Source organism: Carex rostrata, chromosome 11 (genome assembly GCF_964058835.1).
Source record: "Carex rostrata chromosome 11, lpCarRost1.2, whole genome shotgun sequence".
Taxonomy (NCBI): Eukaryota; Viridiplantae; Streptophyta; class Magnoliopsida; order Poales; family Cyperaceae; genus Carex; species Carex rostrata.
The window spans coordinates 5,055,650-5,079,645 of record NC_135928.1 but is presented as its reverse complement, the minus strand read 5'-3'; the positions used below and the strand labels follow the sequence as shown (position 1 = coordinate 5,079,645).

At 35.1% G+C, this 23,996-nt stretch overlaps 4 protein-coding genes across 8 annotated transcripts; 3 read left to right on the top strand and 1 right to left on the bottom strand.

The window, feature by feature from the left end:
* The first annotated feature begins 5,076 nt into the window (after positions 1-5,076).
* Positions 5,077-7,813, top strand: LOC144561562 (Transport protein particle (TRAPP) component). Its single transcript, XM_078310539.1, has 5 exons — positions 5,077-5,286; positions 5,387-5,484; positions 6,257-6,356; positions 6,905-7,087; positions 7,538-7,813. The coding sequence occupies exons 1-5, from the start codon at positions 5,230-5,232 to the stop codon at positions 7,658-7,660; spliced, it is 561 nt and encodes a 186-aa protein (XP_078166665.1). The 5' UTR covers positions 5,077-5,229; the 3' UTR covers positions 7,661-7,813.
* Positions 7,814-10,367: 2,554 nt separating this feature from the next.
* Positions 10,368-15,703, top strand: LOC144561990 (protein FAR1-RELATED SEQUENCE 5-like). Of its 4 annotated transcripts, none has more exons than XM_078311105.1 (5): positions 10,368-10,614; positions 10,917-11,206; positions 11,574-13,917; positions 14,566-14,623; positions 14,807-15,703. In XM_078311105.1, exons 2-4 carry the CDS (start codon positions 10,973-10,975, stop codon positions 14,616-14,618), a joined length of 2,631 nt encoding a protein of 876 aa, XP_078167231.1. In that variant the 5' UTR covers positions 10,368-10,614; positions 10,917-10,972; the 3' UTR covers positions 14,619-14,623; positions 14,807-15,703. The 4 variants fall into 4 exon arrangements, with proteins under 4 accessions (XP_078167231.1, XP_078167233.1, XP_078167230.1 ...); XM_078311107.1 differs by having other exon boundaries at positions 14,550-14,623; XM_078311106.1 differs by having other exon boundaries at positions 10,426-10,609.
* A 2,874-nt stretch (positions 15,704-18,577) lies between these two features.
* Positions 18,578-21,566, top strand: LOC144561559 (14 kDa zinc-binding protein-like). 2 transcript variants are annotated; one of them, XM_078310536.1, is made up of 6 exons: positions 18,578-18,722; positions 18,797-18,898; positions 19,312-19,389; positions 20,005-20,152; positions 20,524-20,641; positions 21,404-21,566. In XM_078310536.1, the coding sequence occupies exons 1-6, from the start codon at positions 18,685-18,687 to the stop codon at positions 21,469-21,471; spliced, it is 552 nt and encodes a 183-aa protein (XP_078166662.1). In that variant the 5' UTR covers positions 18,578-18,684; the 3' UTR covers positions 21,472-21,566. The 2 variants fall into 2 exon arrangements, with proteins under 2 accessions (XP_078166662.1, XP_078166663.1); XM_078310537.1 differs by lacking the exon at positions 21,404-21,566 and adding an exon at positions 21,065-21,189.
* Positions 21,567-21,889: 323 nt separating this feature from the next.
* LOC144561561 (uncharacterized) lies at positions 21,890-22,735 on the bottom strand. The gene is made up of 2 exons (XM_078310538.1): positions 22,410-22,735; positions 21,890-22,325 (listed from the first exon to the last, which is right to left on the bottom strand). The coding sequence occupies exons 1-2, from the start codon at positions 22,545-22,547 to the stop codon at positions 22,134-22,136; spliced, it is 330 nt and encodes a 109-aa protein (XP_078166664.1). The 5' UTR covers positions 22,548-22,735; the 3' UTR covers positions 21,890-22,133.
* Between the last annotated feature and the right edge of the window lie 1,261 nt (positions 22,736-23,996).

Genomic DNA, 23,996 nt, shown 5'->3' with positions numbered 1-23,996 from the left:
GTGCATATATATACACAATCATTTGCAAAATGGTAGGTAAGCTATTTCTTTGCATCACAAGTATCTAAGTTCAGATATATTTGGATAGGGTTTCAGCGTTTTCTTTTCCATCATAATAATTTTTTTTTTCAAATTCAAAAATTTTAGATTGATTATGTTCTCTACTTCTATAAAGTAATACATCTACACAAAGAATCATAAAATCTTGCTTTTGTTTGTACAAAATTAGAAGGTAAATAAATCAACCGGGGCAAGTAACCGTTGATTTTTTTTTTATATATAGTTTTGAATGGCTTTATTTCGAATTTAAATTATTAATAAAAATGACAAAGATATAAACATCGTAAATTAATCATTGTAAACAAGAAGGTTGTCATTTTGTTTTTTTTTGGCCATAAATAAACTTTTGACTTAATTAGTCACACTTTATGCCACAGTAATTATTTACAACGTTGACTTTAATTAAGATATGTTACAAAAATATTATTGTGAAACCTCAAAGGTTGCAAATTCAATTTTATATATGAAAAAAATATATGTGCGTGAGTTGAGATATTGCAGACCTTAATTTTTTTTTTCTATACTTGGTGAAGAACAAAATACCGCAATTCACAATTCACAAGTTTTTATTTAATTAGAAAGATGTATTCGACATTGGTCTGTTAAGAGACACATCACTAGATCACCACCACAAGATTTTAGAACTTTACTATTTTAAAGAATTGACGGTTTCGTAATCTAGTTTTTTCTCATCTGATTCCAAAACAGAATTCGAAGCATCGCAAAAATCAGAGAGGACCAGATTCGAAAGGTACCATTGACACTATACTTGTCTTATTGAATACGATACGAGTAGAATAAATGGCTAAAAAGGTACCATTGACACCCCAGTCAGGTGTACCCTCATAGAGAATAGATGCAACTTGTGCATTTAACAAATTACATTTATTTCTTTTTGAAAATGAGGAGTACAATTTCAATATAGAACTAGTTTTAAGTTCAAGCTCATTATAATTAAGCAAAATTAACTTGAAAATGAGTTGTAATGAGTATAGAGAATGTTTTTTTAAAAGGTTCGGTATAGAGAATGTTAACGGACACATTTTACTCTTATGCGGAGAATTTAAATTTGAATGATCATCGGATTTTGATGCTAGAGATGATTTAACAATTACTCTCTCCGCATATATATTCCGTGCATTACAATGTATTTCCATGTTCATTTTGCTTGATTATATATAGAGGAGAGCTTAAATGTTTCATTGTTTTCATGCTCCAATCATACTCTATATTTTTATTTTTGATTTTAAAGTTCAAATAAATGATTCGAACCGTTCAACACAATATTCACATTAAAATGCATTTGAAGACTAAATTTTATATTTTGTTGGATAGTAACGATTATGATTGCATGAACAGAATGAAAAAAAAAAAAAAGCAAATACAATCGAGGCAAAATTCAATCACCAAAAAAGTATATTGTTAACCAATCTAGTAACATTTTAATGAGGGCACCTCTACTTCTTTGTATTATTTTTTGAAATAGGTACAATCTCAAAAAATAGTACAATATGGATATCGTGTTGAGAAGTTCAAATCGTTTATTTGAACTTTGAAATCAGAAATTAAAATATGAGATAAGATTGGAGAATAAAAGCAATGGAGCATGTATGCCCTCCTCTATTGTACTAACTTTCAAACTGCGAAGGTTTTAAAAAAAAAAGTAAATGCAATTTGCTTCTTTGCTGGATAGTAGTAGTAGTAGTGTTTGAGCGTGAATTTTATAAATATAAGTGTACTAAAGACCTAGGTCATGTTTGGTTGTAGAGTAAAGTTAAACCGGATTAAATTTCTTACTCCAAGCTAAGCCGGAGTAAATTAATCATATTTGGTGGAGTAAGCTAAATCACCTCTCTAGGTGGTATAAGTTACTCCGGTTTAACTCAAATTTTACTCCATCTTAAACCGCCTATATTACTTCTCGTTTGACTTCTTAAGCGTGGAGTAAGGGCTTACTCGAGCTCTTACTCCACAACCAAACATGGCCCTAAAGACTAGAGACTAGAGAATGAATTAATGAACATAAATGCGAGGTGCATGAGTGTTGTTTACTCTCGCAGTGAATAGCATGTGATATTGGCGTTGCCTCCAAAGTCCAAACCCATGTGTTTATCCACGTGCTAGACTTGAACAACAAACAAGAAAATTGTACTATTTTTTTTATTAAAAAAGGGCCGGCCTTAATCAACACAGAGCAGTATATATCATATGGGATTTGCCGAAATTTTTATTCATATCTTCAAGATTTTTTTTATAAATATGCCCTAACATTTTATTTTTATAAATATTAGTTTGGACTTAATCAAGCATAAGTACATCGATGTTTCAATGCGAAAACATTGGTGACACCCTAATATTTTCTACCATAGTTAATCTCAGCATAAGTGTATTAGTATTTCAATACAAAAATATCGATGTTTCTGTAACAAAATTTGGAGGTCATGTCTTCTTAAAATTTAAAAAAAAAAAAAGTGATAACAGCTGAAAAAATCAGCGGTTGGGGTAGTTTTATAAAAAAATTAGGGTATATTTGTAAAGAAAAAAAATTGAGGATATGAATAAAAATTTCAGTTGGATCTGTCTATGCTCTAATCCATTTTTTTATAAAGAGGAAAATAGAAATTTAGTTTCTTATGTTTCAATTTTCAGAAAGAATCTTCATTCAGATTATAAACTCACGTTTTTTTTAAACATAGAATATTGTCTTTGAGCTGATTCTCTATTATTATTCATCTTTTAAAATTTTTTACTCTCTCTATATACTCCGTCCATCGTATTAAAAATTGATGGATCAAATATAAATCATATGCAAAAAAGATGAATTATCAGTGGTGCGGATCAGATCTCTTCGTCTAAATTGAACGAATAGAAAAAATAAAATAAAAATTCCGGATTTGATAAGGCGTGGCGTAACCGCGCAAGTAGCACACATATAGACCCAAGTAGTATAATTGCATGATGTGTGTTTTTCTATTCAAGTTATTTCATTTTCAAGTATTTTGTTTTCTTTGTTTTTCTTAGTTAACAAATTGTGCAATTGGTAATTTTTATGCTTCTATTTAGTTACTTTTGACTTTTGAGCATGCGTCCATGTGTTATTTATTTTCTTTCGTTCGTACAAGTCCTTTATAATTTATGCAATAAGGTAGCTCCTTCAATGCAAAAAAAAAAAAAAAGTGTCTCCTTTCCTCTTTTTTTTTTCATTATTTTTTGTTTCTTATTAATTAAATTTCCAAAATAATGGAACCTGCCATTTGACAAGAGTATACAAATCCCAGACACAACAAGCTCATACAAAACAGTGATTTCTTATCTAATGTATAAGATATATTTTATCTGTTTCTGGTATCCCATTTCAATTTATCTGATTTGTTATTTTCTCTGTTAAAGCACTCTCTTCACATTCATTTTAAAATAGTGAACATAATTCTTTATCATAAAAGTACGGAAACATTGAACTCGGCCATCCAAAGGGTGTTTTTGCAAATATGGAACTCCCTGCAGGCGCTAATTAGTAAAATTCCCTATAATTTAATTATTCTTAACTTAATCATCAATTTCTATTCCTTTCCACTTATATAAATAAGTATGACTAGTGTTTCTAGTCATAACATCATTCCTCATATCCACCTCCCTCCCCCTCTCTCTCTAACTAAAACTTCATTGCAAAGAACCTTGTGAGATCTAGAAATCTAAAAAAAAAATGGCACAAGTAGCAACTGCTACTCCTCAGACTGGCCCGAGCAGTCAATCTAGCAATGCCAGCCAATGCCGGTGCCGACCAGGCTGCGGCCTCGGCCGATTGATGCAAAAATTGAGAAAACAAAGTAGGCTACTTTGCACGGCCTCTAGACCTGCCACTTTTCGTTGCCAATATGATCCGTTAAGCTATGCGAGGAACTTTGACCGAGACGGTTTCGGACTGGATGATGAGTCGACTCAATTCCACTATTCCTTCTCTTCTCGTTTTGTGGCGATTACAAATCCGGGCATCTCTAGTGGATTATCAAACAACCGTTAGATGTAGTTAGTGATAGTACTGTAATTTCTGTTTTAGTTTCCTTTTGGAGCAATTGTCATGGGATATCATTTTTTGCTGTAAAAGACGAATGAATGGAAGGAAGAGCTACGAGCTGTTTATATTGTCAAAAAAAAAATAATAATCCTTGTTTTTGTACCCGATCTCATATAAGGCATTGGAAATTTGGAATTGAGATCAAGAATCCACATTACCTTTTTTTACTTACTTTTATTATTTAATTACTGAGTAACTGAGGCCTTGTGAGTCGGACCTTGACCATGCCTTCCTTTAATAAAATAATGGAAAAAAGGGATTCTTATCTAATTTTTTTTTTTTCCAAAAATTCGAATTGGTGGAAATGTGTTATCCTAGACGAAGTGACATTTTTATCCTAATGATTTATCCTAACATGTTTATTCGAAGGATTTTGGACATAGGATTTTCCGATTAAAGGGTTGAGAAAGCACTTCCTTTATCTTTATTTTTTTCATATTAACTGTTCTATTGTTAACAATATGTATATTTTTGTTTGTTTGCCGAAATTATATTGGCTTCATGTGATGGAATGCACATGCAGAGATTCTCTCAATAACAATAATCTGAAATTTTTAACTATTTTGATTCTTCCAGATGGGCCAACGTCACTTGTAATAACCCAAATCCTCGAATAAATACGTCCATTTGTGTACGGGCCGGCTTAATTTTCATGATACAAATGGGCCAAACACATAGTCAACATATATATCGATTTTTGTTAAAAAAAAATGTGTGTGTATTTATCAAGAGAAAAGACCAATTAAATAATTAATTACATGACAGCATCGTTGATGTTTTGGAGAAGAATTATCTGAATGAATTAGTATTTGGGCCTATTGAATGAATTACAATCATCATTTACAAATATAAATAGAGTGGAGAGAATGAGAATCTTAAAAAGCCCACTCACCAGGCCCAATCTCTAAACTTTAAAGCCTGATCACTTTACAAGCCTCTCTGTAACAGTCGTCTTATTACAGCCACCATGACCTGTTACATAGAATTCATTTTTAGTGTCGATCACAGAAAATATGGAACATTTCTCTGAGTGAAGTATAGTACAGGAGACTTTTCTCTTTCTTTGGTTCCGATCTTCGATCCTATTCCCAGCGATGGCGCCTCTCGTACCCAAGTCCGGTGACGCTGTTTTCGCCAGTGTCGAGCGCGTCGTATGTGGACTCATAAAACCTTATCTCTCTCTTTATTTAGTTCTGATCTCGACTTGTATGATCAATTCTAACTAATTCTGATTTATTTTTATTGGGATAGAATGCAGAGTTGTTCACCTTAACTTATGGCGCTATCGTCAGGCAGCTTCTAACGGATCTCGAGGAGGTGGAGGAGGTTAACAAGCAGCTAGATCAGATGTATTATGTTTTTTTTTTCATCCTGGTTCCTCATTTTTTTTTTCAAGATATTTCTTTTTCCTTTAATTTTTTCTCTGCATTACCTGATATAACTGTGAATAAGGATATACCATTCGTTGTTTCAATGAGGAATCTGTAATAGGCGTTGGCATGTTGATCTAATATTAGATCTGAAATTGAATTTTTGTATCTGACTGATACCTTTTGGACAGTAAAATGATCTATTTGAAATGGGAAATCACTTATTTCCTATTTATATGGCTGCTTAGGGTTATTTATTGCAGTGTATATTTTGGTTATCTGCAGTATATTATATATTCACGAGGGTTCAAAGTGCAGAATTACTCAACTTAAAACTTGGTCCTTATTTAGTCACAATCAATGTTCAATTGTAACAACTGCCCTAAAAATTATAAATATTGCTTATTAAGCTCATCAAGACTTAATTTGTGCATCAAATACCATGTCTGTCCAGTTTACCTCAACTCAAGCTAATTATGTAGTTATGCTCTTGTAGCCCTCCAATTGGAAAATTCTGTCTGCATAATTTTTAATACTTCCCAAATTAACCCACTTGATGCTTAGACTTTGCAACTTTCTCTGAAATTTTAACCCATTGTCCCCCAATAAAGCCTCTGCTGTACAATCATGCTAAGTTCCTGCCAGCTGTATTTGTTGTCCTCTCTAGAATGTTGTTCTTTTTTTCGTCACAAATCATTTTACTGACTATTTCCTTGATATATCCTAATTTGAAGCTTTCCTTGCTCTTAAGGGGTTACAATATTGGAGTAAGATTGATCGATGAATTTCTTGCAAAGTCAAATGTATCAAGATGTGTTGATTTCAGAGAAACTGCTGATGTTATTGCCAAGGTACATTTTTCTTTATAAGCTGTTTGAATTTCTTTTCAACCATTTTTCATTTGAGTTCTCTAAGCTGTTGTGCTGTACATGTTAGCTTGGCTGCAAGTCTTTGTAGTCAAGTACCTTTTCTCGTACTTGTTGATTTAATTGTGGAAGCGTTTTGTTATGTTGTAAAGTCAGCATGTCTGTTTCTGGATTCTTACTTTGTCAGTAAAAAGAGAACTCTCGTGTTTAGCATAGACTAAATGGAATAGAGGCACTAAAGAAGGTTTTGCCTCATAAATAGAAGTTTTGGCAGCTAAATTCCCATACTTTATCAGGTTTAGTACAGAAACCAGGATGTGTACGTGAGTATGAATACTGCAAACTTGTTGTGTGCCATACCAGCATATGTACGTTGCATTGACCCAGATAAACAGCAACCTGATTAGAGAAATGAAGTGTACACAAATGAAGGAAGCCTAGTCCTGTATCCAACCGAACTATTACACCAATACTGTGCAATTCTATTATGTTAAAGATGCTTAGCTCTGACAAAACTTCTGTGCAAATGTCAGGTTGGGTTTAAGATGTTTCTCGGTGTGGCAGCAACGGTGGCCAACTGGGATGCTGAGGGGACGACATGCAGTCTGGTGCTAGAAGACAACCCCCTGGTAGACTTTGTGGAGCTGCCTGACACATGCCAGGGCCTCCGGTATTGCAACATCCTAAGCGGTGTTGTCAGAGGCGCACTTGAGATGGTTTGTTTTCTAGTTTGGTAGCTTGCCCTAAGTTGATTTTAGTTTGCTTCTGGTTAATAGATTTGCCAGTCAATAATGGAACAGGTTTAGATGGGTCAATTTTCTTGCGTTGGTTCATATTGGAAGCAGTTTCTCGGTACAGTCTGATTTTAAATTTTACTCTGCTGTTAGGATGGGCTCTTGGGTTGCGGGGTTTAGGTGTAGGTTTCTTTTGGCATTGCATCTTTTTGTCAGATTGGATATGGGCCAGTACATGTCCCTATTGGTATAAGATTAGATGCTTAATTGTTGCATTCCATTGCTTTATCAGTACATGTGAAACTAAAATCAAACTTAAATCTGATATAATTGGAAGTATTAAAACAATGAGTGTACAATCCCTGGATATTGAATGGTTGTATCTCAAGCTGTTGAATTTTCTGAGCACTCAGCAACTTGTTTTAATTTTAGGTATCAATGAAGACTGAAATAACATGGATACGTGATATGTTGAATGGAGATGATGCATATGAGTTGCGTGTGAAGCTTCTTAAGCAAGTTCCAGAGGAATACCCCTACAAGGATGACGAGTAGACATTGCTGAAATAATATTAGCCTGTATTTTTGTAATGATATTTTGATTGCTTTTACCGTTTTATTAGTTTGTGCTTATTCCTAATGCTACCGAGGACCCTCATGTTCTATCTTGCGAGATGTTTTTTATATCTAGCATATCTTTTTGTTCTCTCTCATGCATAAGAGATGCTGCCTTGTGAGATGCTTTTCAACTCTTTTATTTTACCTGAGCTCCATAGCACGCTTGTCAGTTTTACGAGTCTTTTATATTTAATTGAAAACAAATGTCTCTTTTCAAAGTTTTGTAGAGTAAGTGGTAGAATAAACTCTTTACTATATTTTTAAATAATCAAATAAAAAGTAAATTTAAAGGATTAAAATAAAATAACATTTTGGAGCACTTGTTCCTCCTGGATTTTTAAAAGTAGTGGAAAAATAGATTGATTTCGGTTTTGTCTCCTCCCTCTCCCTCCCCACTCATCTCTGGAAAAAAAACAGATCAAGTTTTTTCTTTCTTGATTACTGGTGAGAATAAGTCATGAGATTTTCTCTTTCTCTTGAATTTTGTAACTCTAAAATATATTATATCGGTTTCAAACTACAAATCTAAGCCGTTGAAATTCATTTACTTCACAAGTGATGAATTTACATGCAAATATTTTAAGTTTTTGAATTATTTTAGTATAAAGTCAAGCGGTCAAAATTAAAAGGTTTATAAATTAATTCTAGTGCGTTCATTTTTTTAACACTTTTTGACAACTTGACTTTATACAAAATTAATTTGAAATTCATCACTCATGAAGTAAATCGGTTTCAAGGTTTGAATTTATTGTTTGAAGCTAATCTAATAATTTTTGGAATTAAACTCACCAAGCACTTTGGTGAGCTTAAGAACACCCTAGTTCTATACTTGTTAGGTTATTAGAGATATATATCTTGTTAACTAAAATTAATCACCGACATAATCATATTTTTAACAAAAATATTCTCCTCTCTAAATATATATGATTCTACAGCAAACAAATAATTATCCATGTTCATGCCCGTATATGCACAAATAGATATCTGAAAATTTTAAAATATACAAATACATATAATTATCCACAACAGCTTTCGAAATTGAAAATGTATTCATATATACAAACTATATGTATTCAAATAGTCGAATCCGCAACATTCGAATACGATACAATTACAGATGTGAATGAATAATATCCTATCCATTTGCACCCCTAACATGCCATGTGTCACATATCTACAATAAGTATCTTGTCACAAATCAAGTGTGATCTTATTTATCTGTCATCGTAAATGAAATTTTCTTTCTTAAAATTACACAAAAGATTTTATGAAACTTCAATAATAATAAAAAAAAAAATTAGCGAAAGTATTTGAAGTCCAGAAGTTTCGACATAACATAAAAATATGTGAAAAGATCCATCAACAGGTATCTAATCAAGGCAACAATGAATATTTACTCGCAAAGAAATTAAATAGCGAGTAATAAGGTCGTGGTGCACTCGGTAACTAACATATCGAGTAACGGAGTAAAAGTTTGATACAACTAATGGTATAGAAATAGATAATTATGAATTTTAAAGACAAATAAAAACAAAATATTACACATATAGTTGATAAAAGAACTAATTTAGACTTTGGAGTACAATTGACATATATTTTCTATTAAAAACTAGATCATGAATGAAGTAATATGGAGTACATATTCTTCTAATTGAAAACAATTGCGTACAAGTAGATAATTAAAAATAGAAAAAAAAGAAGGTACTGAAAGTTAATAAGATAGGCAAAAGTTTCCAATGCTCCAAACATTAATTATTTATCAAAGTAACTTGTTTGTGAAGTAATATAGAGCACAATTTATGATAAATTAGCATAGATATTTCCTGTAAGATCTTGTAAGAATATTGCATTGTACTCAATTAATTTATTTAATTTTTTTTAGAATTCATAAGAAATTTAAGAAAGAAGATAGAAATGAAAAGGTAACAAGCATAAATAATTAGAACTAAAAAAAAGAGATGCAATGTATTGTCCGGCCGGCACTATCTAACCTTTTCAATTCAATAAATACAAATGTATATCTCTAATTTATATTTATAACCTAATTAATAGAAAATAATAATAATAGCTGGTCTAGGGCTTCAAAAAAAGCTCGTAATTTGTGATTTGACCGACTTCGATTCGAAAAAAAGTCGCAACTAACTCGTTCAATTGAAGTTCGTTGTAAAACAAATCAAATCAGTTCGGTTCGAATCTTATTCCAACTCAAACTCAATCTGGGTATAGTTCGTTCGAAATTGATTCACGAACTATTTAGATTCAAATCTCAAATTATCATGTACCATTCAAATTAGAACAACACCGGGGACTTAGTGCAAAATTAAGGTTTCATTTCAAATAGGTACAAATAGATACTTGATATTATCATATAAGATCCAATGCAATGCTTAGTTTAAGTTATCCAATTTTCAAAAAATAACTAAGAGCGGTAGAGCTGTAAAAAAAAAACTCGTAATTCGTGATTTGATTGACTTCGATTCAAAAAAAAAATGTAATTAACTTGTCAATTGAAATTTATTCTAAAATAAATCAAACCAGTTCAGTTTGAATCTTATTCAAACTTAAACTGAACTTGTGTAATCAAACTAGTGTAGCTTTGATTTGGTTTCCTAGCTGGTCGCCGAAAAAATGTTTTTTTTCTTCTGCCCATCTGGCCCCACCTAACAGACCCATCCTCTCCTCCTCTAAAGAAACTTACTTGGGCCTGTCCCCAAATCTCTATTCCCATAACTAATCACATCATCTACCTTCGCATTTGAACAATCAATCAGTCACAGTGCGCAGCTGGGACGGTGAGTAGGAGGCATCGGCCAACCGCTGGTTCACCCCGTCCCGATTCAACCGCGGCAGTCGGTTTGGATCGCCCAATAATCGCCTAATTTTAAGGCAAGGTACTTCACAAAAAAAACAATAATAGGAGTCCTGGGCCCCGCCGGCCACCCGCTCGCTCCGTTTATTACTTACTGATACTGATAGTAGCAAGGGATGTGACTCCCATAAGCCAAAATTTTAGCTGGTACATAATCAATACCATGATGAAACTAAACAGCATAGTGGTTTGGTTATATAAGAATGGTACTAATACTGTACCGAAGAACTTAGACTTGTACAGCACCAAAATAGGTGGCATTGTTCCTTGGACAGTACCATAATATAATTTTTTTAACTTTTTTTTCCTTTCACTTTGATGCAGAAACCAGAGTTTATGCTTTTGCATAAGTTGATCCTATTTAACATAATAACCTGCCAATGAGTGCGAAGGACAAACCACCTGGGGTTGCAATGGCACCAGTTCCAGCCCTGGTACCAGTAGCAGTTGTCCCTTCCTCAGTTGGACACGCTAACCCAAACCCTAATTCTAGCTCTGATCCGAGCATGAGTTCCACATGGTCTCACAATTTGGTCCTTTTGTCTCCTTATCCAGCGTGGCCCCAACATCAAGCTCTCCAGTCACAACCTAATGCTCTGATATTGCATGATACAGTACTCTCTCTCTCTCTCTCACACACACAAACACACACACACACACACACATGCATAACCCCCTTCGGCCCTTCCACCCTCTGGCTGACCTGTTTAGATTTAGATGTATCTATCTAAATTAGTGGACACTGATGCAAACATATTCGTAAGGTCAGATCATAGGTTATCTGGATGACCGGTACCTGTTTTTATTATTTCTCTTTCATCTTATTTTTCCCATAGCTCATACTAATACTAGAATCTGGCACTTGTGCTCCTTTACCAGATATTGCTGTTTTCTGGTAACATCCCATTATTTATTTTCTTAAGAAAGCACTTTGGTTTAGTTTCTGGTTATTTATTCCTTTTTTATTAAATCTGAAAACAGGAGAAACAAACACCTGGCAGCACAAAACCTGAGGCCTACATCACTGCTGACATCAGTGACTCAAGCATGGTCCCAAAGCTTGACATGCTATTTGACACTGAAAATGACGCATATGATTTCTACAACACTTATGCTGAGAAGGTAGGCTTCTGTGTGCGCCGATCAACTCTCTGGACTACGTCTAAAAATGTAATTACACGGCGAACCTTTGTGTGCTCCCGAGAAGGATTTCGGGAAAAGAAGAAGGGTGCAAAAGAGGCTAAATGCCCAAGACCTGAAACCCGCATAGGGTGCCCCGCATGCATGACCATTAGACTGACAAGTAATGGCAAGTACCGGGTCACTGAGTTCGTACCAAGTCACAACCACTCACTTGCCACCGGTACAACTATTCAGACATTAAGGAGTAAAAAGTTGAGGAGGAAGGCACGTGCTATTAGGGAAAATTTAGTGGATGAAAGTATAAAAACGCCGGAGTTCGAGACGGAGGAGGCAGCATATGAGTTTTATAGCATGTATGCAGGAAAGATAGGGTTTACTGTGAGGCGGGCTAGTATGACAGTAGGACCTGATGATGTTATTACAAGGAGGGTATTTGTATGTTCAAAAGAAGGGTTTAGGGAGAGAAAGAAGGGAGCAAAACGGGTCAAAAACCCTCGACCAGAGACCCGTACTGGCTGCCCTGCTTGCATGGTGGTACGGCTGGGAGAGAATGGTAAATATCATGTGACTGAGTTTGTGACTTGTCACAACCACCAACTATTGATATCTTCCTCATCTAACCTAGTTTTAGAAACTGGAACTGATATAGTAACAGATCAAGATGAGATTTTGGGAAAGGAGGATTCTCTCAAGGAAGAGAAACTTTTGAAATCTTCAAGTGGGAAAAGGGTAAAAACAACACAGGTGGGAGATGTGGGAGCTGTGCTAGAATACCTGCAAAGGATGCAAGTGGAGAAACCCTCATTTTTCTATGCAATGAAATCTGATGAAAATGATAAAATCACAAACATTTTCTGGGCTGATGCGAAGTCAATTACTGATTTCATGCATTTTGGTGATGTGGTTTGTTTAGATACTGGTTATCGGATCTACGGTTACAATCGCCCACTTGCCATATTTACAGGTTTGAATCACCATAAGCAAACTATCATATTTGGATCTGCTTTGATGTATGATGAAAGTTTAAATTCTTTCAAGTGGCTTTTTGAGACGTTTAAAATTGCCATGAACGGGAAAGTGCCAAAAACAATTTTGACTGATCGGGATGAGGAGATAAAAGATGCTATACTATTGAGCTGGCCAGGTACCACACATAGGTATTGTGTTTGGCAAATTTACCAGAATGCTCTTGAGGAGCTGAGCCAGGCATTTCATGGGTCCAGAACTCTTGGGTTTGATTTTAGTAAATGTCTTTTTGACTGCGAAGAAGAAGAGGAATTTCTCTTATCATGGGATGAAATGTTGGAAAAGTATGATTTAAAAGATAATAAATGGTTGTTAAATTTGTTCAAAGAGAGAGAAAAATGGGCTCTCGTATATGGCCGTGAGGCTTTTTATGGAGATTTCAAAGCTGTTCAACAGAAGGACAGCTTGAGTTCTGAACTTAAGAAAATGTTGCCAGCAGAAAAGGATATGATGTGCTTTCTTGACCAATATGAAAAGATAATTGAAGATAGGAGATTTGATGAGGTGCAAATTGAAATCATCTCAAACCAAAGCACAAAAAAACCGCCTTCAATGCGAATTTTGAGGCAAGCTGCCAATTCATACACTCCTACAGCTTTCAAAATGTTTGAGAGAGAATTTGAATTATACATGGATTGCATGGTGTACAATTCTGATGAAGTGGGGGCTATTTCTGAATACAAAGTCTCAGTTGAGGAAGAAAATTCCAAAATGTCCAAGGACCATTTTGTAAAATTTGATTCCCTTGATGGTATGGTGTCTTGCACATGCAAAAAGTTTGAGTTTCTTGGGATCCCTTGCAGGCACGTGTTAAAGGTGCTTGATACAAGAAATATCAAGGAATTACCTGAACAGCTACTTCTAAAAAGATGGAGGAAAGATGCAAAAAGTTGTTCTTTTGAGGGTGACTTTGCAATTTCTCGTGGGAAAAGGATGAATTACCTCTGTCGGGCTTTTGGTTTGTTGGTTGCACGTGCAGTGGGTAATGTTGATGCAGCTTCATACATGGAAAGTGAAGCGGGTGCATTGTTGGATCAGGTTGAGCGTGCTATGCAAGAAAGAAACCCAGATTTGTCAGCTCTTGCAGTGGAAAATGTTATTAGTGTTAGTGGGGGGTTGCCAGGGCATGCAAATTATATAGCTGGCACATCTGAAGGTACTTTATTGATAATTAATTATCAGTTGAATACATGATTTTTTTAGAAACATAATAAATATACTTTGAAAGTTCTATTTATGCACTTGTAAAGTGAAGTAATACAATTAATTTAAGAGGGAGGAGATTTCACTGGCTTGCATATGGGTGGACTGTGGAATATGCTCTTTTTCCATGAAAAAAGAAAAACAAGCAAAGAGATTACAAACCGCCTACATATTGGTTAGTGCCCAGTAATTTAACAGGACTTTTAGACAGAATTTTACCTGGCAAGGTCGAATAAAAGGAAAGGTGTTAGTTGATTTTAGAAAACAATGTACATGCTTGTATCCAACTATGTGGGGACCAAATATTTTATTATTTGTGTTATTAATAGTAGGCCGTTGGTATCAGTCTTGTAGTTCTTACTATCCAAGTTTAGATTAATGTGAATATCATGCATAAGAACTGATGCAGTGTAGTTTACATTTCATGCAGGCCCTTTGACTTTTCCAGGTGGTGTGAATAAGTTATTTTACTATCCAAGTTTTTTATGTGCTAAGATTAATATTTATCACAAATACAAACCATTGTTCATTCACTTGCACTTTAGATTAATGTGAATATCATGCATAAGAACTGATGCAGTGTAGTTTACATTTCATGCAGGCCCTTTGACTTTTCCTTTCACACTTAATGCTGGTGCTTTAGACTATCGCTAATCATGGTTAGAACTGGCTTCTCTCTCTCTGTCTCTCTCTCACGCACGCACACTTAACCACCAAAAGCCAAAATATAACCGGAAGAAGGTGATATGTGGATTAGTACAACATATGCCAATATTATAACATTGAATCTGCAGTGTTGCACAATAATTTATTAAACTAACAAATGTCCTCATCAATTTCAGGTAACTCAAGTTACATGGAGTTAACTCCAAGTGATTACTGTTCAGGTGAATATTTGGAAAATATTTAAAATGAGAAATGGAAGGTAGGTTGCCTTTCTCCTCTGTATAGGTAGGTATAGTTTGATAGTACCATCTATGTACAAATTGAACCTGACTAGTGAGGAAGTTTGAGAAGCAAGTAGAAAGACTAATGAGTTGCAAAGAGTCTTTTGTTTGTGTCTTCTGTAATATGTGCAGTCACTTTTTAAGTTTCTAATCAGTCAAGTACTAGTTTTCTAATTTAATAAATATATGGTTGCTGCCCATATTTATATTCAAAAACTGCCTAGTTCAAGTCATTAAACTTAGTTTCGGGTCATGATTAGTTACTCAAAACTCCAATCTGCCCTTTCTGAGTCTAGACCTTGTATTTGTTCCAATCATGTATGCCATGGCTAAATTAGAAATAAAATGAACTTCTATTTTCTTCTCTACACTTTTTATTTTCATAATATCTTTATTTCCTCACTTGTTCAGCAATCTGGGCAATTGTCTTTTGTCCTCCCTTTCCAGTCACATTTTTGCTGTTGTTGATTGTAACTTGGAGGATGAAAGGTTGGCATTAGATAGTAGAGGGGCTTGAACAATGATCGGAGATGAGTTTTACCTTGCCAGAGCAAGTATTTGTGGGCATATGTTTGCATAATACCGTACAGAATCTAATGCATGTGTTTTACTGGCCTAATATAGTCCGACTTAAAAAGTACCCATTCAGCATATCCGAATTCAAGTACGTCCAAGACAAAAATATTGTTTTGAAGTTGGAGAGAGCAAAATGCGAACCAAAAAAAGAAAATTGAGAGTGCAAATGCGTTTCAAAAGACTAACCTCAATTAAAAGTAACTCAAATGTTTTTTTTATAAAGGAAGTAAAAGGAAGGAAGAAAATTGTATTTTAGCATATTTGAACCACATGGTGCCCATACGGTTAAATCCAATGACTGAGTCACTAAGATTTGCAAACTCCATTTTAAAAACGATTGTATTGATATTTTTTAGTTGACAAAAACAAGTTTGCTTAGGAATAGTTAACAGACGTTCCGTCTCTCTTTCGAGAAGACTCGGATTTAATTCTCAATAATAACATTTAAAAAATATTAAGGTTAGGCGCAGAAGGAAGAAAAGAGAATGGGATGAATTGACATTTAGTTTTTTTTGTTATATATTTATGTATAGTTTTTTATATAATTTAGAATAAAATAATATTTTTCGTCAAATTGACCTCTATTCACGTAGAAATTTTTTTGTTTGACCTCTATAGTTTTGAAAAAAAGGCATAAGCCCGTTTCATTAATATGAAACTTTGCCACAACTTACATCTCAAGTTCCTTGTAAGCCTACTAAGTACACAAAAACGAACAAACAAAAGAAACCATAGTATGAAAAGAAAACAAAATCCATGCAGCCAATCAAGAAACTACTAACACTCCAGAAGCCACATAAGTGCTAATCACTACATGTTAAAGTAGAAATGTAGACAACGCACAAAGCGTTCGAGACCCATTAGGTGGAATCCGCAGACAGCCAGACAATCATCTGCTCCATCTCAGGGGGCGCCACCTGCAGGGGCACGGCATCCAAGTCGGCCGGCAACCATTCCTGCACAGCTTGCTGCATCTCCTCACTAAGGTGACCTGTCCAATAAGAAACAATAGAAATAATTTGTAAGATAATCAATCGGCTAGAATGATGAATAGAGTTATGGAAACAGAGATCATTCCGGTGTCTCCAAATGCACCATAACACAGCACTCACAACTATGAGAAACGCTGTTTTCCTAATTTTAGAAAGAGTCAAAGCAAAAGTGACCACATCCTCTAAAGACTGCCATGAGGGGTTCAGTGCTTGACAATGTCCCATGTGAAACCAAATATGTTTAGCAAAGTAACAGTGAAGAAATAAATGATTAACATCCTCAGCAGAGGGACAGAATTGACATGTCATATCACCATCCCACCCGCGTTCGTGCAACCTAACTTTGGTAAGAATCTTATTCTTGTGTAACAACCACATAAATGCTCTAATTTTTGGGGGTACAGGGAGCTTCCACCATAATAGAGGTTTAATTTTTCGGACCCCTCGAAAGTTGAGAAACTGGTAAACGGATTGAACCGTATATTTGCCAGTCGAGGTCCATTGCCAAGCCATCTGATCTGTCCCATGTGTAAAGGCAATGGAGCTGATAATCCCCATGACTTTAGTCCAATCTTGAAGGAGTACCCCGGTGATACCCCGACGAAATCTGAGGCACCTTCCCTGGGTTGCCACCACCTCTTGAACTGATATATGTGGGTTAGAACAAACAGAATACAGATTATAAAAAGAAATATACAAGGGGCATTGCTGGAACCAAGTGTCATGCCAAAACTGTACCTGTCCCTGACTGCCAGGTATTTTCTTGGCACCCAACTCACCTATATGCGCAATGTTTTGGATAGACTTCCAGAATGGAGAAGGAGGTATGGAAGAATGAAGGTTGGCAAGCAATATTTCTTTCCATAAACTCATATATTGAGGATCATTAACCCGCCACCACCATTTCAACAGCAATGCACAATTCATTTGATCGAGGTCTAAAATGCCCATGCCACCAAATTCCTTGGTGAGACAGACACTAGGCCAATTCAGAAGGGAATATTTTTTTTTGAGACATGTCCCTTGCCAAAGGAACTGCCTCCTAATTTGATCAATCTTTTTAAGGATTTTCTTAGGTAATCGATAAAGTGAAAGGGTGTATAATGGTACTGAAGACAGGACTGCATTAATCAAGGTAATCCTACCACCTAGAGACAAAGACTGCCCCTTCCAACCTTGCAATTTCTTACCAAATTTGTCGATTAAGAATCCCCAATCCCAAACGAGTAATTTTGTATCAGATAGAGGAACCCCTAAATATTTGAACGGAAATTGAGCCAATTGGCAGTGGAATGTATCAGCCATCAGTTGACTGGCATGGATATCTAAGTTAATCGGGTAGAGAGCAGTTTTATCCAAGTTCATTCGAATACCAGAGATAGATTCAAACATGACCATTAACCACCATGCTCTTTCAACATTCCGCTGATCAGCATTAAGAAATAATATGGTATCGTCAGCATAATGACAGTTAGTCACGGATTGTTGTGAAGAGCAGGGAGGTGTTTGACCTCTATAGTTCAGAAACAATTTAATAAAAAAAAGTAGTTAATTGACATAGCAACAGTAATATTAAAGCTCTGCCATGTCCAAAATAAGAGGAGTGATTCAATTACATTATTTTATGGTGATATATTATGACACCATACTTTTATAAGTTAATTTTGCGATTTCAAAATTAAAATAGTCGATTCGAACCGTTCAACATGATCTCTATATTAAAATGTGCTTGGAGACCAAATTTTACATTTTTTGAAATTTTTTTGGTATTTATTAAGATGTGTACAAAAATGTTATTTTCAGACAATTTTGGACCATTGACAAACAACAATTTTAAAAAACTCTAAATAAATAGTAATAAATTTCCAAAAAATATAAAATTTGGTCCCAACCACATTTTAATATGGACATCACGTTAAATGATTCGGATAGACTATTTAAATTTTAAAATCACAAAAATAACTTATAAAAATATAATAAAAATTTTAAAATTACAAAAATAACTTATAAAAATATAATATAGTTTATAAAAATATAGTGTATAATTGAATCCCTCGTCCCGAAATAATCCGAATGCTTGGGCTGTTGGGCACACTGATGTTTATTTGTGTTACCGATCCATTGCCACGGGGAAAAACCCGGGCTGATGACACGCGACTGTAGTAACTCGAGAGAAATCCTAATCGCCTCATTTCGCAGCCGACAATGGCCGCGGCACTTGCGTCTTCCTTCTCTCTCCTCAGGTACTTCCTATACCTACTCATCTCTCTCTCTCTCTCTCATCTCTCTCTTATTCGAGTTCCCTTTCAATTGGTAGGTACTCTCGTTTGGCACGGCCTTACGCGATACGCAACAATGCCTTATCGCATCTCTCTTTCGGTTCCCTCGGTGCATTTTCCGCTCCTCTTCGACCAAACAGGTCTCTCTCTCCCTCTCTTCTCTTCCCTCAGTTTACGTTTTTTTTTTATGAATTATCCATGACAAATGAAAACACGAAAACATTGGTGGTACAGTGAGATTCGCTTAGTTGCAAATTTACTTTAATCAAATGTGGAGGCTGAATTAAGTTCGTGGCAACTTAAGCAATTAAATAGATTAAATAAATTACCTACAATGAGAATGTAACGTAAAGATCAGCCATAGGAGAATTAATTGAAACATTAATGTTTTGAAGTAAAGCCTCAGTTCAGTAGTGACTTTCAAGCTTTTGCACAATTGGTACCGATAGGATATTTTTCTCTTGTGTAGAATTAAATTTATGAGTTATTTCAATTGGTTATTTTTCCACTTCAAAATTTGTTGTAAATTAACAGTGGTACTTGTGCTATTCAGATTTGTACGACATATAACAGCATCTTCTAATGAAGAGGCTGCTGCAAAATCTGCTGTAGATACTGGCGGCCCCACAATGTGTGTACCATACTTTATTATTTATTTAGCTAATTTTTAATTCTTCATTTTATTGCTTTGTCATGGCAAACGGTATTTCATATTGGTTGACTGCAAATGAGCTACTTTTAATTCAATTATTTGTCAGCTACGGTTGTGTGCATGCAATTTCGAGGATGCTTATTACATCCTAATTAATTAAACATTGAGGGTTCGTTGACAGAAAGTTTTGAGGTCTAAAATTTTTGCTCAATGTCAAACAAAAAGGCAACTCTTACTAAACTTTTTGGCCCAATAGTTTTTCATTCTGTGAATAATCAATTTAAATAACATGAATGGTGCTAATTTTTACATGTAGTCCATTCTGTTAGCTTCGCATATCCTAACCAATGGATTTATCATTTAATTTGAAAGGTTTTTCTAACTTCTACATGTTGACGAGATCCTATACTTTTTTTTTAAGGTTAGATGGCTTTATGCCTCTAACAATTATATTTAAATAAAAATTATTTACATGGTCCTACTGCTATCCACCTCTTATAACTAAGTTACCCTACATTACATTACAATGTACTATTTATTAAACAACATCGCTATACTTACCGTGTTGTATAACCATTCTGTTTCTAATGCTAGATTTGACAAGATAATTGCAAAGGAAATACCATCAGATATAGTATATGAAGATGATAAGGTGTTGGCATTCAGGGATGTTAACCCCCAAGCCCCCATTCATATTTTAATAATACCAAAATTGAGGGATGGTCTAACACAACTTTCAAAGGTAATCTTTTAATCATTTTAGTACTTTAATGTGTTGTTACTTGTCACTGTATTATAACTTTCTGCGTACCAGACTTTAGCTGATACAACCGATAGGAGAATAGATCAAATGCCAAAACCAGTCTGCAGAAATATTAGTGCAGTTGATGCCATTTGCTGGTACTGAAATTTTGTAGGCTAACAGTATATAAAATTTGATTGAGTTGAAACTTGAAACTGTATTCTAATTCCATATAATGTTGAGGCTATTAGATTACAACTGGGCAGTCCATATCACACAAAAATATAGTGCAAACATTTTTTTCATCTTTGGTATGGCAGTCTTCCAGTGGAAAACCAAGTTGTCATTGTTTAAGCTGTTTGTTTTTTTAGGCCGAAGCAAGGCATGGTGAAATTTTGGGGCAGCTACTTTATGCCTCAAAAATAGTAGCAGACAAGGAAGGCATAGCTGAAGGCTTCCGTGTCGTCATAAATAATGGTCCCGATGCCTGTAAGTTGTCTTTCTTCTTCTGTCTCTCTGTTTTCTATCCTATATTTTTTTTTTTTTGGAAAACTCCAAAAGGCATCCTTGTTAGAGAATTGCAGAAGTACCCTCGTATTTTTGTTATATGCTGAAAATTCTTCACCTTTTGAAAGCTTAGATCCAGCTCCTATATAACTCGTTCTTTAACTACTCATCTGTATATTGATGAATGTATGTGCTGTCATGAAGTGATTTTTTTTATATACAAGGGCCCCAATAACCCTTGTGTCCTTTGAATGCTTCTTGCGGGAATTTAATCTGCGTCTCTGCGTAGAGAGGCAAGTCCCCTCACGATGCGTGCTGAGCATGCGGTTCCATGACATGATAACTGTAATCTTAATTAAATTAAAGATTGCTGCACTAAATACTACACATGTAAATAATATGCAGGAAGTTAAAAGTAGAGGCTTCTTCTATTATTAGGACGTAATCAAGTGAATCTGTTTATTGCACCAATACTTGAAGTGTTCAAGTTGCATCTTTTGGGATGCGAGCATAACATGGACCTGGCTGTTTGTTCCAATTTTCAATTGTAACCACAGCTCCTGGCACTTAGTCATAATCTTAGTTCCCTCCTAGTAAGTATGTCCTATAAACGCAATGCAATGGCCCGAGTAATAAAATAGCTGTATCAGTTCCTTTTAAAAACTGCATTGGTTCATTCTGCTACTGGTTTTGCATATTTCTTTTGGAATTGCTTAGTAACACCATAAATTTGTTTGATCTCAGGTCAATCAGTGTATCATTTACATTTGCATGTACTTGGAGGAAGGCAGATGAAATGGCCACCTGGTTGATTATTCATTTTAAGCTGTACTTGTTTCATCTTCCTGTGTATAATACCTGCGATTCACTTTCTGAGCCGATAGTTGATATTTAATTCACTTTAATTACCTCCAATTACGGTTATGCTTGGGAGGGTACTTCAGAACCTTCAATGATTCAAAATGCTTTTTGTAGGGGTTTTAATTGAATTATCATGCAATTTCAACGATGACCTTTTTTTTATTTTTTTCTTTTGGAAACTTTCTTTAATGGAAATTTAACTGCTACTCGAATGATTTTTAATGCTGGTCTCAACAGACCTTCCCTAGTGCATTTATTCATCAAAAAAAAAAAGATCACAACGGATACAATCCTAACTTCCTTCTTTGCAAAGGAGAATATTCAATTCTCCAATTCCTATATATCACCATAAATAAACCAAGAAAGGTAAAAGCCGGTAACCTGCTGTAAATCAAGCAGATGAAGTTTTTCTTATACAAACGCATCCTAGTTGTTGTGTAAATGACATCTACTTAACTATGAAGAATACTAACAATAGTTCTCCATGAATCTGAGGTTTTTTATTTATTTCAAATGAATAACCTAAGGACGTGGAGCCTGCTATGACTGCCTCAAAATCTCAAATCCAAAAAACAAAATTACTAAATAAAAACAAAAAAAAACAAATTATAGTTCATGGCTGATCAGGCTCCATGGCAATTTGGCACCCCGTCTCATCTTCTGAAGCAACTGCACCTCTGAAAAGCAAAATAGAGAGGGTTCCTATGGTGAAGTATATGAAACAGCCACTCTGGTGCGTCACGAAACAACCGAAATCTCTTCCTACAATGCACTGCCACCCCTGTCCATACAGCCGATCAAACTCCTGCATTAATATTTACACTTTGTTGAGACAGGTTCAAGCAAGGAAACAATATGTAATTAATTCATTGTTTAATTGATGAACTACCTTTTTAATGAGATGGGCTATCTCGGTTGAATCGGTGACATCATACTGATCAAGTGCCTTCCCGGCGAAACGAAGTGCATCTTGCTGCATCACTTGCAACATGTCAGTTTCACCGATGACTGCCTTCTTTTCCATCATATTTAAGTTACAGCTCACCTTTCAACTAATAACCTTTTAACAATAGGTCCCTACTGTATCAGTATGTGTATATATATAGAGAGAGAGAGAGTGGATATGAAGCTTGTGGAGAATAACAACTTGAAGTGAAATGGAGGAGATACAGATGGATGGATGGAATAAAGTGACCACGATACATCGACAAGTGGATATCAAGTAGTTTATGGGTGTTTTAGGAGCCACGAGTTAGCCTTGAGCTGGTTCCTTGATTTTGAGAGGTTCACTTCCTTTTCGTCTTGTAGCTCTTTGCTAATTTTGTTTTACCTGACAAATTCAAGAGATCTTGGTACCTAGTTGCTCTCCGGTATTCTTCTTTGTTCTGGAGAATAGATATATATGAGCTAAATTAGGCATTATAAATTAATAAAGCCTTAGAATAAGGGCTCCATGCAGGCTCTTCAATTAACTTTCCAATGATAATTTATTTCTCTTTTCAGTAATTATTATCTAATTGCATCTCCATCGGAAATCATAGAATTATGCTAGGTTAAACATTTTCAAGCACGGGAAAACTGTATAGGAAAAATGACGTAGTAAGTAATAACCAACAGCGCACTGACAGCCGCTGTCAGTATTTAAAAAAAAAAGTAATAACCAACAGGGATGGCATCCACTATTGGATAACAAATTAACAACAGCTAGATAAGAAATTCGGTTCCCAAGCACAGAAAAATTCTATCTGTCTATGGGCTACGAACCTATGACTGTAGCAGCGTAGCATATAACACCTCTTGCGGCAAAATCAGCTCAACCACTTGTGTGTAATTTAGCGTAAATGCCATAAAAATGATTGGCAAGGCTCCAGCCCACGGCCCTGGAGACTCAATAGCCAGGCCCATTTTCGGCCTGTAGATCTATGAACCATCTGGGCCGCAAGATTGCCATCGACTCGAGAAAAACATTAACTACAAACTCAGCTGTGACTTCTTATCCTCTTATAGATATTTGCCTCAGATTAGGACTGCTAATGATTAAGGTTCGGCTCAAACTCAGCTCGGCTCAATGAGAGAAGCAAAATGATTCGGCTCTAACTTGGCTCACTTTTAATAGAAAAAAACTCAGCTCAGCTCGGCTCGGCTCATGTAAATACTCGGCTCGACTCGGCTCATGTAAGTACTTGGCTCGAGCTCACGAGCCGGCTCATATTACATGTTGAAAAAATGATCATTTAACTATTTTAAAGAAATGATCGAAGTGGAATAGAGATATTCTTGTTACTTTAAATTACATATTGAAAAACTTTGATTATTTTTTAAAGAAATGATCTAAGCAAAATTTGAAAAAACGATCATTTCTTTAAAATAATTTCAAAATGCGAGCCCATAACATTGAAATTTGAAAAATGAAAAAATTGAAATATGAAAAAAATTGAAATATGAAAAATGAAAAATCTAAAAAAATTTGAAATCT

Coding starts and splice junctions, on each gene's coding strand:
- LOC144561561 (XM_078310538.1), bottom strand. CDS start 22,547: ATGATGGAAAAGAAGGCAGTCATCGGTGAAACTGACATGTTGCAAGTG. Junction 22,326..22,409: donor TAGCCCATCTCATTAAAAAG/GTAGTTCATCAA, acceptor ATATTAATGCAG/GAGTTTGATCGGCTGTATGG.
- LOC144561559 (XM_078310536.1), top strand. CDS start 18,685: ATGGCCGCGGCACTTGCGTCTTCCTTCTCTCTCCTCAG. Junction 18,723..18,796: donor TCTTCCTTCTCTCTCCTCAG/GTACTTCCTATA, acceptor TTCAATTGGTAG/GTACTCTCGTTTGGCACGGC. Junction 20,153..20,523: donor GTCTAACACAACTTTCAAAG/GTAATCTTTTAA, acceptor TTGTTTTTTTAG/GCCGAAGCAAGGCATGGTGA.
- LOC144561562 (XM_078310539.1), top strand. CDS start 5,230: ATGGCGCCTCTCGTACCCAAGTCCGGTGACGCTGTTTTCGCCAGTGTC. Junction 5,485..6,256: donor AACAAGCAGCTAGATCAGAT/GTATTATGTTTT, acceptor CTTGCTCTTAAG/GGGTTACAATATTGGAGTAA. Junction 6,357..6,904: donor CTGCTGATGTTATTGCCAAG/GTACATTTTTCT, acceptor TGCAAATGTCAG/GTTGGGTTTAAGATGTTTCT.
- LOC144561990 (XM_078311104.1), top strand. CDS start 10,973: ATGAGTGCGAAGGACAAACCACCTGGGGTTGCAATGGCACCAGTTCCA. Junction 11,207..11,573: donor CTCTGATATTGCATGATACA/GTACTCTCTCTC, acceptor ATCTGAAAACAG/GAGAAACAAACACCTGGCAG. Junction 13,918..14,806: donor TATAGCTGGCACATCTGAAG/GTACTTTATTGA, acceptor CATCAATTTCAG/GTAACTCAAGTTACATGGAG.